The following is a 12531-nucleotide window of genomic DNA, read 5'->3' on the forward strand; positions in this document are numbered from 1 at the left end:
GCCAAGAATTCCCAGGGAGGGCAGTAGTCTGGCCATTCAGTCCCCAGAAGAGGGCGTGTGGGGGTTCTCATGGGACTGGGGAGTCCTGGCTCTGCCCCCTATTGTGAGCTAAGCCTTCCTCACTCAGCACCTCAGTTTCCCAGCTGTAAAATGGGGGAGGGGTTGATGACAAGGTGTGGGGAAAGCAAGATAAGACACAGGGTGCTCCGTGTTGACGATCACTAGTCCTTTCTTCAGTTCGGGGTGTTGGTGGAAAGGCACAGACCTGGGAGGAAGGCCGCTGTGAAGGCTTCCATCACCTCCTCTCTGGTCCCCGCAACCTGGGCCTGGGGTGGGCTGGGCTGCCAGACCTACAGGGCTCCGTGTGCTTCCTCCCTAGGCCCCCCGGGGGCCCTTCCCCACAGCGCCATGATGGGAAAACTCCCCCTGGGGGTTGTCTCCCCTTATGTGAAGATGAGTTCGGGGGGCTGCACAGACCCTCTGAAATTCTACGCCACCAGCTACTGCACAGCCTACGGTGAGGGCACCTTTGTGTAGGAGCCACCCCCGGGACATGGGACGGGATGGGGAGGAACCGCCTTTTAGAACTTGGGTTGGGCGTGAAGTATGCTGGGTGGGCGTGAAGTATGCTGGTCCTGCCTGGGAGCCCCAGTCAATGTTCTCCCACCCTGCTGACCCTCAGTCCTGTCTTCCTGCTTCCCGTCTGGCAGGTCGGGAGGATTTCAAGCCCCGCATGGGCAGTCACAAAGGCACAGGCTACAGATCGAATCACCGGCCTGTGGTCTCCTATCAACAGCATCTCGATGCCCTGGATAACCCGGCCATGGGGTACAGTCTGTCCAACCCCTCCTCACCCCCTGCCTTCCCAGGCCTGAGCCCTCAGGGCCATCAGACCTCATCAGACCAACTCCAGCCTCTGCGCCTGGGGTCTGAGGTCCTGGGGGACTCAGGGACTGGTCCTCAGCCTGGGACCCAAAGGCAAGAAGACTCCTGAGGCAGCTGTGGGAGGTTGGAGGGAGGTGGACGCCCCACAGGGGACAAAGACAGGTGGCGCTGGTGTTAATAGCTCCTGCCCCACCCTCAGGGAACAAGTCTGCAACAATTTCCAGACGGTGACCAGTCAGAGTTACCGCCCCCTGGAGGTGCCCGATGGCACATGCCCGCTGCCCTGGAACTTGCACCAGACCAGCTCTGGCTACTCTCGGGAGAAAGCCAGTGCGGTCACCCCCATCAAGGAGGTCAGTGCTGGGCCAGGGCCAGGAGAGAGACGGGGAGCCCTCGTCTGAGGTGGAGGAAGGGCTGGAGGGGGGGCCGGCTGGGGATACCTCCAGAGGGTGGGGCTGCACTGCCAAGGGATGGTCAAGGCTGAGATGACTGGGCATGGAGGAGCCGCTGCGGGCTGGGGTCCACTCACCTGCATCACTTTTGACCACGCCCCATGCCCCATCACGCCCCCCTCCATTTCCATCTCCTCTGCCATCACCATCATCACCACCCGCCCAGTCCTATTCCCTCCCCACTCAACCCCAACACCGTTCCACGATCCCCCGTCCCATCCACATCCCCACCCTCATCACCATCCCCAGCCCTGCTGCCACGGTCACTTTTGCACAGGCATTCCCATCTTCACTTCTGTAATTGTATGACTGTCTTCCTTATTATGAAACCTTCCCTGGGGTCTCAGACTGTAAACAATCTGTTTGCTAATGCAGGGGACTCGGGTTCTATCCTTGGGTCAGGAAGAGCCCTTGGAGAAGGGAATGGCAACCCACTCCAGCATTCTTGCCTGGAGAATCCCATGAACGGAGGAGCCTGGTGGGCTATATAGTCCCTGGCATCGCGACATGACTTAACAACTGACACTTCCTTATTATCATCACCACCACCAGAATGGATGCTGTCATTCATTCATGCAATCAATCTGTTCTAAACACCTCTCTTCTTATTTTTATTTATTAATTTTTTGGCCATGCTATGTGGCATGTGGGATCTTAGTTCCCCAACCAGGGATTGAACCCATGCCCCCTGCATTGGGAGCATGGAGTTGTAACCACTGGACCATGAGGGAAGTCCCACCTCTTCTATTTTTGAAGGTAATATATGCTGGAGGAAAAAGTGTAACAAGGAAGGGGCAAGGAGTGAAGAAGAAGTGAAAGTTTCCCCTGCAAGTCAGGAGGGTCAGAAAAGAGCTTGCTATGGTGACACTAGACAAAAATTTGAGGGAAGTCAGTGTTCCTCTGGATGCAGCTAAGTGAGGGAAGGGCAGGCAGACCAGACAGCAAGTGCAAAGGCCCTGAGGCGGGAGCATCTGACAGAAGGAGGGATGGCAGGAAGGAAGGAGACTGGAGCAGAGTGAGGAGCTGTGTCCTTGTGGGCCGCTGTCAGGATGTGGGATCCTACCTGGGGGATGATGGGGATACTGCAGGGCTCTGAGCAGAGGAGGGTCCTGGCCCAGTTTCACTGTAGAAGGACCCTCGGGCTGCTGCGCAGATCCTCTGCAGGGGTCAGGGGCAGAATCAGAGTCGGGAAGTGACTGCCATCCCCTCAACGGGATGGAAATTGACTCCTCCCAGGTCAGGAAGGTCCATTTTGACACCCAGGACTATGGGCCCCAGGCCATCACGGGGCTGGAGCCCAAGGATGTGCCCCTGCTCCACCAGCAGCAGAACAAGGGCTCGCTGGAGTGGGAGAACGCCCGACATGTGAGTGCCTGGCTCCGATGAGGGCCCTGTGCGGGCAGAGGGGCCAGAACCCACCTCCTCCTCCCTCCCCGGGACAGGCTCTGAGCTGGCTCACCCATGTAGCCGGCTCAGTGTGGGCTCAGGGCCCACACAAACACAGGGGCGAGCTAAGGATTTGATATTGGGTGTTTCTAAGACAGCATCAAAGTGGTCCCCATGAGCACCCTTATGTGCATCTTGGGATTTAATCCCCGAGCTCCTGTCTCTCCTGACCCCCGCCAGGGGCCCAGTGCTCTGGAGCACCCACGTCCTCCCTTCAGCCTCTCTTCTCTCTTTGGGTCCCTCCTGCTCTGGCTCTCAGGGGCTGCGGGCCTGGAGTCCAGTGTGGGATGTGACTTAGTAGGTCTTTTCTGGGGCTGTGGTGGGTCTTCTTTGCTGCATGCAGTGAGTGGGGCTACTCCTCCTGGCGGTGCACGGGCTTCTCACTCTGGCGGCTTCTCTCATTGCGGAGCACAGGCTCTAGGCACACAGGCTTCCGGAGCTGCAGCGCGTGGGCTCAGTAGCCGTGGCGCTTGGGCTCAGTTGCTCTGTGGCTTATGGGATCCTCCCAGACCAGGGATCGAACCAGTGTCCCCCTGCGTTGCAAAGCGGATTCTTAACCACTGGACCACCAGAGAAGCCAGGATGTGACTTAGTTTCAGTCGTCACAGAGGAGCTGTGCTCTCATGGTGGAATTTCGGGTGCTGTGACGCTGGGTGAAAGAGAGATTTGTGTAGGGGCAGGGAGTGGGGGGAAAGTGTTGCCGGCCCTCCTGTCTCAGAGAACCACGTGGGTCTACTCAGAGCCCAGAGAACTGAAGAGCTGGCACCACCCCCACCGCCTGCAGGCCCTGGCCCATCTTGTGTGCCCCATTGCTCCGTTCTCTGTGTTCCAGCCCCCCCGCTTTATGACTTCTGAGTATAATTCCAAGTATCTCAAGGAGCCATCACATCAGCCAGGTAGGCAGATGCGAGTCGGAGCTCTAGCTACCATCCCACCACACATCCCTACCCCCGACCCTTGGGGAGGGAATCCCTGGGGACCCCAGAGCTGGCACAACACTAAGAAGGCATCAGCAGAAGACAAGAAGGACATACAGGCAGCTTGGGGAAACCATCCTCCCTGGCCTGACCTCTGTGCTTTAGGCCTGCCAATCTCCAAAGGACAACTCACTTGCCTAGGACGGCTGCTTGAAGCCTGCCCTTCCTTGTGCTCTCTCCTCATCTGCTCTCTGCCCTGCACTCTGGAGCCCCCACCAGTATCCATGATCCTGGTGGCTCCGGTCTCCAGATCCTTGGAGCTGGCTCTCTCCCCACCTACTGGGACCCTGAGCCACTGGCAGCCATATGGGTGGGGCCAGCTGGTCCCAGGCCAGCAAGGGGGCTGTCTTTTGCAGATCTCTTGCAGAAGAATTCAATTGGTGCCAAGGAGGAGACTGGCTTCACCGAAGAGTCCAACAAGAACCCCATCGTCTTCCAGCCGCCCTCCCAGGCCCTTCCTGGGGACCCAGTAAGTCAGGCTGGGACCCACTAGACTCTCAAGGTGATTGAAGCCCTCCAGTCTGGGGGAATTCTAGCTTTAAATATGTATATGCTGCAGAGGCCTTTGTCTAAACACAAGATGAAAAACATGGGCAAAAATCACCACCTTGGTCAACTCCCCCAGTTGACGGATGAGAAGACTGAGGTTCAAAGAAGAAAAGCAGGGTAGCCAAGGTCACTTGGAGTTTAGACAAGAACCATGGCCTGCTGATTCCCATGCAGAACCATGCTCCTTCTTCCCGTCTTCCAAACTCTCCCGTTTCCTCTGAACGTCCAGTGATACCCGCTGGTGCGGAGCTGTCCTCTGTACTCAGGATAGACAAGCTGCTGCCTCTGGGGCCTGATGCTCCTCTGTGGCCTCTTTCCAGGTCCTTCTCCCTGGCCGGAGTGTCACCAAGTCAGACTTTCTCCCCATTTCCCACCCTCATGTAAGCTGAGCCAGGGTTGGAGCGGGGGTGGGGGGGATGTCTGTGCTGCAGCCTGGGGTCCTCCGGTGGGGCGGTGGGGGCTGTGCCGGAAGCTGTGCCAGGGGCTGCCTTGCTGCCTTAGGGGGATGAGTTCCTGCCGGTGCTGGCCAGAGGCTCCGAGCGGGAGACCGGCTTCAGCCGAGTGAACGAGAGGACCCTGAATCCCAGAGTGAGTGGCCTCAAGGGGCTCCCTCAAAGTGGGGAGCACTCAGAAGGGAGGGGACAGGGAGGTTTCTTGGGCCTAGTGGCATTTGATCCAGGCAGGATGCGAAGAATCAGGATCTTTGGAGATGCAGAGGAAGGAGCCCTGGGTGGAGGGGCAAAGGCCTAGGGGCTGGAAAGTGAGGAGCGTGTTTGAAGCAGTGACTTGGGTGTTGAAGGAGGAGGGACGCTGTCCTGGGGCTGGGGCTGCTGGGGCTCTCTGCCTGCCCTCCATCCATCCTGCTGCCTTGCCTTGGCCACTCAGCCACCCTTTGTGTGGCTCTGTCCCTTTCAGGTGCCCCCTCCCTGCCCAGAACCCAGCAGCATGAACCACTGGCAATTCCAGTCTCCCCAGAGGATGCAACAGACAAATGTTGCCCTGCTTGGCCGGGAGACCGTGGGCAGCAAGGTGAGGTCTGCGGCACCAGCCCCCAGCCCCAAATCCCCACTCCCCTCCCGACCTGACAAGTCCTCTCTCTACCCTTCTGGTGCAGGAGCCCTCAGGGTTCAGCCTTAACAACCCCAGCTACGTCCGGAGCCCCTATGACCCTGACATGGATAATCGCTATCTGACCACCTACAGTCAAGGGTGAGCCCCCTTCCCTACTTATATCCGGGTTTGCGAAGCTGGTACCCACTTTACAGACAGGGAGACTGAGGCTGGACAAGTAACGAGTTTACAACAATTAGTGAGGACCCAACACTTGATGAATGTGGTTCCGCCAGAAGCAGATCCTGAGCTGAGGAGTTGGGTGTGAGCCCTTTACTGAGGATGTCAGGGAGGGAGTAAGCAGGATGGGGAAGGGCTGGCGACCAACAGTAGTGTGTTATTAAACCAGATATCCCATGGGAAAACTCTAGAAACAAGTGCAAAACATACAATTCAGAATGATCCCGACCAAGAAGCAAGAGAGCTGGGGTATTCATACCCCACCTCTGCCAGTCCTTGGTTAACAGCTGTCCCCAGGGGTGATGTTAAATCCCAGGTACCTCCTTGCCCAGGCAAAGTGGGCTTCAGCAACCCAAGGGCAGCCTTCCCAAAGATGCTGTGCAGGCCATGGGTCGGCAGGGAAGGGATAAGGGGTACTATGGGGTCCACGTGGAGCAATAGAGGATCTGCTAAGAACACATCCAGTCCATGGCAGGGGAGCTCCGCATACCCTCAGAAGGTAAGCTCTGTGTTGTGTGAGCCCTGGGCAAGATAAGAAAGTCCTCGGCATCAAGGAGGGCTTCCAGGAGGAAGCGGCCTTAGAGCCATGGTTGGGGCTGCCCAGGCCAGCACCGGGTGGGGAGGGCATCACACAAGTGGGAGGAAGGAGATTAATTCTTAGGAAAATCCTGCCCTCACGGCATCTGTCATCTGCGTGTCAGCATGTGTCATCTGCGTCTATACTGCCCTCCCCCAGCTCCTTCGTCTCCCAGGGAGCTCTCCCCACCCACCCTGGATCCTTGGAGCCAAACGCCCGCTCTTTTGGATGGAAACCTGAGGCTCAGAGGGCAGAAGCGGTGCCTGAGCCTGATAGCAGATCATGATGTGCGTGGCTGCTGCCGTTCCCACGAAGGGCAAGGAGGAGGGGCAGAGCCTCCCTCAGGACACTGAGGGACAGCTGTGTCCCTGCCCCCTCCCCAAGCTCCTACAGACCCCTCAGCACCCCCACCTTCTCCTTCTCCACCCACCTGTCTGACTTCCTGAGCTCCCGCCAGCATCAGGCACGCTGCTTCTTCCTCCTGCGCCCAGAACCCCAGGGGCTGTGATTACTGATGATTTTTTGTTCTGTACCCCTTCTTTATAAACTCAAGGGCTGGGCCCACATATTACTCATCTTGGCACCTTCAGAACCCAGCCCAAGCTAGCTCAGTGAAACCTGGCAAAATGGAAGAAATGTCCAATGCTGAGAGGGGAATGGATGACATGGAGTTCCCAGCCCCCATCCTTTCCCACCTCTGAGATATTCACAGGCCAGGGAGGCATCTCCTTTATATATACATATGTATATATATGTATGTATTTACTTGACTGTGCTGGGTCTTACTCGTTGCAGCATGCAGGATCAAACCCAGATCCCCTACATTGGGAGCATGGAATCTTAGTCACTGGACCCCCAGGGAAGTCTCAGGGAGGCATCTCTCAAAAGTCCTTTCCTCTCCTGAGTGTGTCTCAGTATCCGGGGCGGCACAGAGGAGGGGCACGCAGCTCAGGGCAGAGCCAGGGCAGGCTTCTGGGCTAAGAGGGGAGTGAGGGGCCAGGGCCTTCAGGAGGGCCTGGTGGAGGGGATGCCGTGGGCAAAGGCAACGAGGCAGGAGGACCCACGGCAGGGTGAGCTCCTCTGGAGCCGAGATTCCTGCTGGAGCAGAGCGCAGAGGTGGCCCATGTGGACGGAGGCCAGTGTGCGGCAACCTGCCCTGCTTTCCATGTCGTAGATACTTCGAGAACATCCCCAAGGGCTTGGACCGCGAGGGCTGGACTCGAGGTGGCCTGCAGCCCCAGAAGCCGGGAGGCTATGCCCTCAACCAGCCGGTCACCCGCCTGGAGGCTACCCCCAGCCCCTCGGAGAGCCTGAGGCGCCTGCACCCTCATGTGGGCAGGTAGCGCAACCCTGCTGCGTCCTTTGCTGTGTCCAGCAGCCTGTCCCCGGCCTCGCCTGCCTCCTGTGTCTGTCTGTCCGTCTGAGAGGCCCCTTTTTCCCCGCTGGTTTATCCATTGCCTCTCCTGCCCTCCTCACCCCAGCGACCCCTCCTCTGCACAGCTGCTTCCCTGCCCTCAGCTTGTTCCTGGGCGCTCAGCTGGCTCCGACATGCTCCCTGCCTGGCTGATTGAGGTGGGGTGGCGTGTGGTGTCGGGGGGACAGAGCTGAATGACTGTGGTTCTGCCTCCTCACTCTGACTCCTTTTTGCTCAATTCAGTTCCTCAGAAATCACATTTACACCAACAATGGCCTGGAGTTGGCAGGCAAAGACTGGTTGTGGTTTGGCCGTCCGAGCTGAGCCCCGGCTCCACGGAGAGGGACAGACAGAGGGGGAGAAGGCCTGGGCTCCCTGCCCCGCTCCCCTCCCTCACCTGCACGCCTTTCTTCCCTGCAGAACCCTGATCTCTGAGGACCCCTTCTACCGAACCGTGCCTCCCAACAGCCACAGGAGCCGCTTCACGGCTCCCAACTGAGCCTGAGGCCTGGGTAAGGGGCTGGGGACCCCCACTCCATCCCGGAGTGGTCCTTGTGGGGCCGCCCCCCGGCCTAAGTCCTGGGTCTGGCCAGCCCTGCCCGGGGACCCCAGCCCCAGTAGGAGGTGGGAGGTTGGGGGCACCTAAGAGAGAGGAGGGTAGTACACGGACCACCCGAAGCCCTTCAGGCCTCATCTCTGTTCACACAGGTTTGCTGACCCCAGGGGACAGGAGCCGGCTACTGTCCCTATTCCCACATCCCCCCGGGGTTTCCCCGGCTACTTTCCTAATGAAATAAAAGCAGTGAGGCCGAACAATGTGTCTGCAGTGTCAGAGGCGGCTGGGAAAGGAAGGGTGAGGCTGGGGAGGGGGTGCCTGACTGGAGTCAAATATGGAGTCAAGGAGGCCTGGTTGGACTCACCGTCATGATCCGGGCAAGGCACTTCGCTCCTCAGACTCAGTGTCCTCTCCTGGGAATGGGTCACCTCGGGCCTGTGCTGAGTGCTCTGTCCAGTGTGGGCGGGAAGAAGTCCCTGGGGTGGGGGGCAGGCAGGCCAGAGCGAGAGGTGGGTCTATAGCATGGGGAAGGGGATCAGAGCAGGTCTGCTGGGGCCCTGCTGGGGCCCACGTCGGAGATCGGAGAGTCTACAGGAGAGGGGAGGGGACTTCCCTGGCGGTCCAGTGGTGAAAGACTGGGCAATTCCCCTGCAGGGGACACGGGTTTCGATTCCTTGTTGGGGAACTAAGATCCCACGTCCCGTAAGTTGCACAGCATGGCCAAAATAAATAATAGGGGAGGAAAGCCAGGCAGGAAAAATCACAGGGCTCTTTCTCCAGAGACAGATGAGGAGGGTCCGCAATGGATGTCTCCCTGGGCACTGGACCCTGGGGGAGGGGTGGGAGCTGGTCTCAAGGCTGGTGCCTCAGTACCTTCGTGAGAATGAGAACAAGCCTCCCTCTAGGCGGACGCCCCACTTTAACACAAGACTTGAAGAGCAGAAGTCTTCTGGGAGGAAGAAAAGCCTCCCTTCCTTGAGGTGCGGCAGCCTGAGACCCCTCAACCTGCAAGGCAGAAACTGGGCTGCCTCTCAGCGCCTTCCATCACCTCCACCGGTGCTTTTGCGCAGTGCCCAGCCATCTCACCATACGCCGTGGCCCTGCTCGCACCAGGCCCTTATTTTATAAATAAGGAGCCTGGACTCGGAGAGGAGGGGACGACTTCAAGATGCTCGAAGTCGGACAGGGCAGAAAGGCAGCAGCCGCCCCTCTGCGGATGTCCTGGCTGTCCCCCGCACCTCGTGGCTCAGCCCGGCAGGCAGAGGGGCAGACAGTGGTCCAAGAGCTGGGCCCCCACCCTTCATCTCCACCCCTGCCCCTGCTTGGGAGTCTGTGGAACAGCTCTGCCGGCCCCAGGGCCTGTCTGTGCTCAGGAGTCTTGAGCAGCAGGCCTGGGGGCTGTCCATGGCCTGAGTGGGGTTCCATGTGGGAAGTGGGTGGCTCCAGCTGGCTCCAGCATGGGAGGAGGAGGAGGGGAGTGCGGGACACAGAGTATCTTGACTACAAACGCGCAGAACTCAGGACCCAGCGACAACCCCACACACTGTGGGCGGGGCCTGCTGGTCTGTGGTCCCCAGCATTCGGTGAGTGGCCAGGCAGATGGAAACACACACACACACACACACACACACACACGCACGCACACGCACTCCACCCGGTTTCACCTCTCCCTGTCCTTCCTCAGAGCTGTCCTGTTACAGCTCGTGCTTCCTTGCCTTGCCTCTACTAGCTCAACAGGGGATAAGGTGTCAGGACACCAGAGCTGGACAACGCTGCCTCGCCATCACCTCCCAGTTCACGGTCCTAAGTTCAGTGTCCAAGCCTGCGGCCACGCCCGCCGCAATGTTTCCTGGGCCCGGGCTGTGGACTCCACCCCTGGGCTCCCCTTACCCCTGCCTTCTACCCCCAGCTCTCAGGCAGCCCATCCTGGCCTCCCTGTTTGGGTCTTGGTCTCCAGCCCAAGGGGTTGTGTGAGGATAGGGTGACCCAGAGGGTGGGGTGGCAGGACAGGAGTCCAGCAGGGGGCCAAGGTCAAACCTAGGTGACTCTAGAGCGCCTGCCTGGTGCAGGACACAGGATTCCTCATCTTTCCATGAGGAAGCAGACACAGAGAGGTAGAGCACCTGGCCCAGGTCCCCCCGTCCTAAGGGTGGTGGGTGGGGGTCTGCTGGAGAGGGGCAGAGTGGGAACCCAGAGTAGAAGTCGCCTGGTGGAAGAGTGAGTTGACTCCAACTCACGCCTGGCTTCCTGACCTTTGCCCTCCTCCCCGAGGCTCAACGAACTTTGAAGTAATGGGCAGAGTGGTCAGTTGTGGGCCTTGAACCAGGGAAGACTGTGGGCAAGGACTCCAGGGAGGGGTCAGCCGAATGTTCGGTTGGAGGCGGGAGCAAGGGAGGCTGAGAGGTGGGCATCCCTGTGGGGAAGGTGGGGGAAGGGGCCTTGATGGCCTTGCTGCAGGGCCCTTCTCTGCCACTCTCCTCCATTATGAGGCTCCCAAAGGGCACAGACCGTGTCTGTCTTGTTCACACGGAAAGCCAGGGGCAGTGTGTGCACCCTTGCAGATGCTCAGTAAATATTAAATAATGGAATGAATGAATGAATAAATTCTGCCTGCCGTTGAGGGCACCAGATGTGGGTTCTGAGTGTCACCTGCCCAACACCAGGAGGTCAGTAGCGCAGGCTCCCTGCATCTCTGCGGCCCAGTGACTGAGATTACGTGGGCCCTGCCTCCTTGCCCAGAGGCCATGTCTGTAGCCCCTGGGACCACTGTGCTTTGCCCCCCAGGTCACCCCTTCTCCCTCTGCGTGTGCCCTGTTTCTCTCTTCTCTGGCTCGGCCTCTGACCAGCCCCAACCATGTTCCCTTGCAGTGGCCTGAGGGCCCCACATTCCAACCTTGACCCCTGGCAGGTTCCAGGATCACAGCAGGATCAGTGCCAAGCAGTCCTCTGTGCCTTGTCAGGGCAGGAGGGGTGGACATGTTCTCGCCCTGTGGCTATTTGTGTTACTGAGACCGCGTGGGAGGGACTGGCCTCTGCCCGTCAGTCAAGTTTCTCACCTGCCCCCAGCTAGCGTCAGCCCAGCACCCTGTACTCCTCTGGGCCAGGGCTGTCCACAGAGGGTAGCTGTCCAGGCCTGAGCTGTGGAGTCAGACTCCCTGGGTCCAAATTCCAGCTCCCTGAACCCTGAGGCTGCCTCCTGCCTCCAGCTGATCATATGAGCTACAGCTAATATAACAGAGCTCACCCTGTGTGTGGGCTAAGTGAGATGACGTGTGTAAAGAGTTTAGCATGTGATGAATAGCTACATTGATGCTGGAGCAGAGAAAACCCGAGTCCCAGATAGAAGCAGGGATTTGAAATAGTCACAGGGTCTGAGCTTTGTCCCCTCCTGCTTGGCTCTGGACGGCCCCCTCCTCTGCTCTCTTCTCTGCCCAGCAGGCCTTCACTTGTCTGGGAGAGTTTGGGTAGGTGATCCACCTGGACAGCCTTACCCGGAGGCCCCTCAAGGGGGCGCTGTCTCTGAGGCCAATTCTCCCAGGCCAATTTCCCCAGGCCTCTGCTCACCTGTAACCAGGACAGTCTCTCCTTTCAGCAGGTGATCCCTAGGTTGGGAAGATCCCCCGGAGAAGGGAAAGGCTACCCACTCCAGTATTCTGGCCTTTAGAATTCCAAGGATGAAGGGGTCATCAAGAATTGGACACGACTGAAGGACTTTCACATTGAATCCGCTACCATATTGAATCCTGTCCACCCCTCACTGAAATTTTAGAAACTGTTCTGAGGTGTCATCAACAATGAGGATGATTATTCTTTATTAAGCCCCCACAGCCTGCTGGGAGCTGGGAATATTCTGTGGGCCTTCATCTTCTGAGCAAGAATGCAAAGGGACCTCCCTCCGGGGGAAGTCTGGGGATGCAGGTGGGTGCTGCACTGATGGCATTGGTATGGAGAAGTGGAGCCCTGGACGGCAGGATGCAGACAGGTGCTGGGTGCTGTGCGATCGGCAGGCAGACATGTGTGAGGCTAGTGCCGTTATAGCACCGTGGCAGCTGATGTTGACGGGCACCATCTGGCCCGGGTCACATGGTGACCCGCAGATCCACCAGCTCATGGGCTTGACAGCTGGCCAGCTGGGAAAAGGCATTGGTTGGTGGGAACTGGAGGCCTGGGGGGTGGCGGGAAGCCCTGCGTGGGGAGGCTGCGGGACAGTGGTCTACTACACACGGAGAGATGGGGGCCTGAAAGGCAGGATCTGACCCCCAACTTCCTCTCTGACTGTCTGGAGAGGTCCCCAGTCCCATGGAAATGTTCCCTGAGCAGCAAATATTTCTGGAGGGATCAGACTCCAGAAACCCACCTTCCGCCAAGGTCGCTCTTCGAGGTCA

The 12531-nt window shown here is 58.7% G+C and overlaps 1 protein-coding gene across 1 annotated transcript; it reads left to right on the plus strand.

Moving 5' to 3' along the window:
* Positions 1-408: 408 nt before the first annotated feature.
* On the plus strand, positions 409-8089 carry PPP1R32 (protein phosphatase 1 regulatory subunit 32). The gene is made up of 12 exons (XM_052662457.1): positions 409-517; positions 711-828; positions 1085-1238; positions 2574-2702; positions 3616-3679; positions 4117-4229; positions 4630-4689; positions 4811-4897; positions 5225-5338; positions 5424-5518; positions 7351-7515; positions 8011-8089. The coding sequence occupies exons 1-12, from the start codon at positions 409-411 to the stop codon at positions 8087-8089; spliced, it is 1287 nt and encodes a 428-aa protein (XP_052518417.1).
* The last annotated feature ends 4442 nt before the right edge of the window (positions 8090-12531 follow it).

This window comes from Budorcas taxicolor, chromosome 25 (genome assembly GCF_023091745.1).
Source record: "Budorcas taxicolor isolate Tak-1 chromosome 25, Takin1.1, whole genome shotgun sequence".
Classification (NCBI taxonomy): Eukaryota; Metazoa; Chordata; class Mammalia; order Artiodactyla; family Bovidae; genus Budorcas; species Budorcas taxicolor.

What these genes read in the sequence shown, in the direction of transcription:
- PPP1R32 (XM_052662457.1), top strand. Translation starts at nt 409, where the DNA reads ATGATGGGAAAACTCCCCCTGGGGGTTGTCTCCCCTTATGTGAAGATG. An exon ending in AGGCCCTTCCTGGGGACCCA is followed by an intron (nt 4,230 to 4,629) that starts GTAAGTCAGGCT and finishes GCCTCTTTCCAG; the next exon opens with GTCCTTCTCCCTGGCCGGAG. An exon ending in CTGCACCCTCATGTGGGCAG is followed by an intron (nt 7,516 to 8,010) that starts GTAGCGCAACCC and finishes TCTTCCCTGCAG; the next exon opens with AACCCTGATCTCTGAGGACC.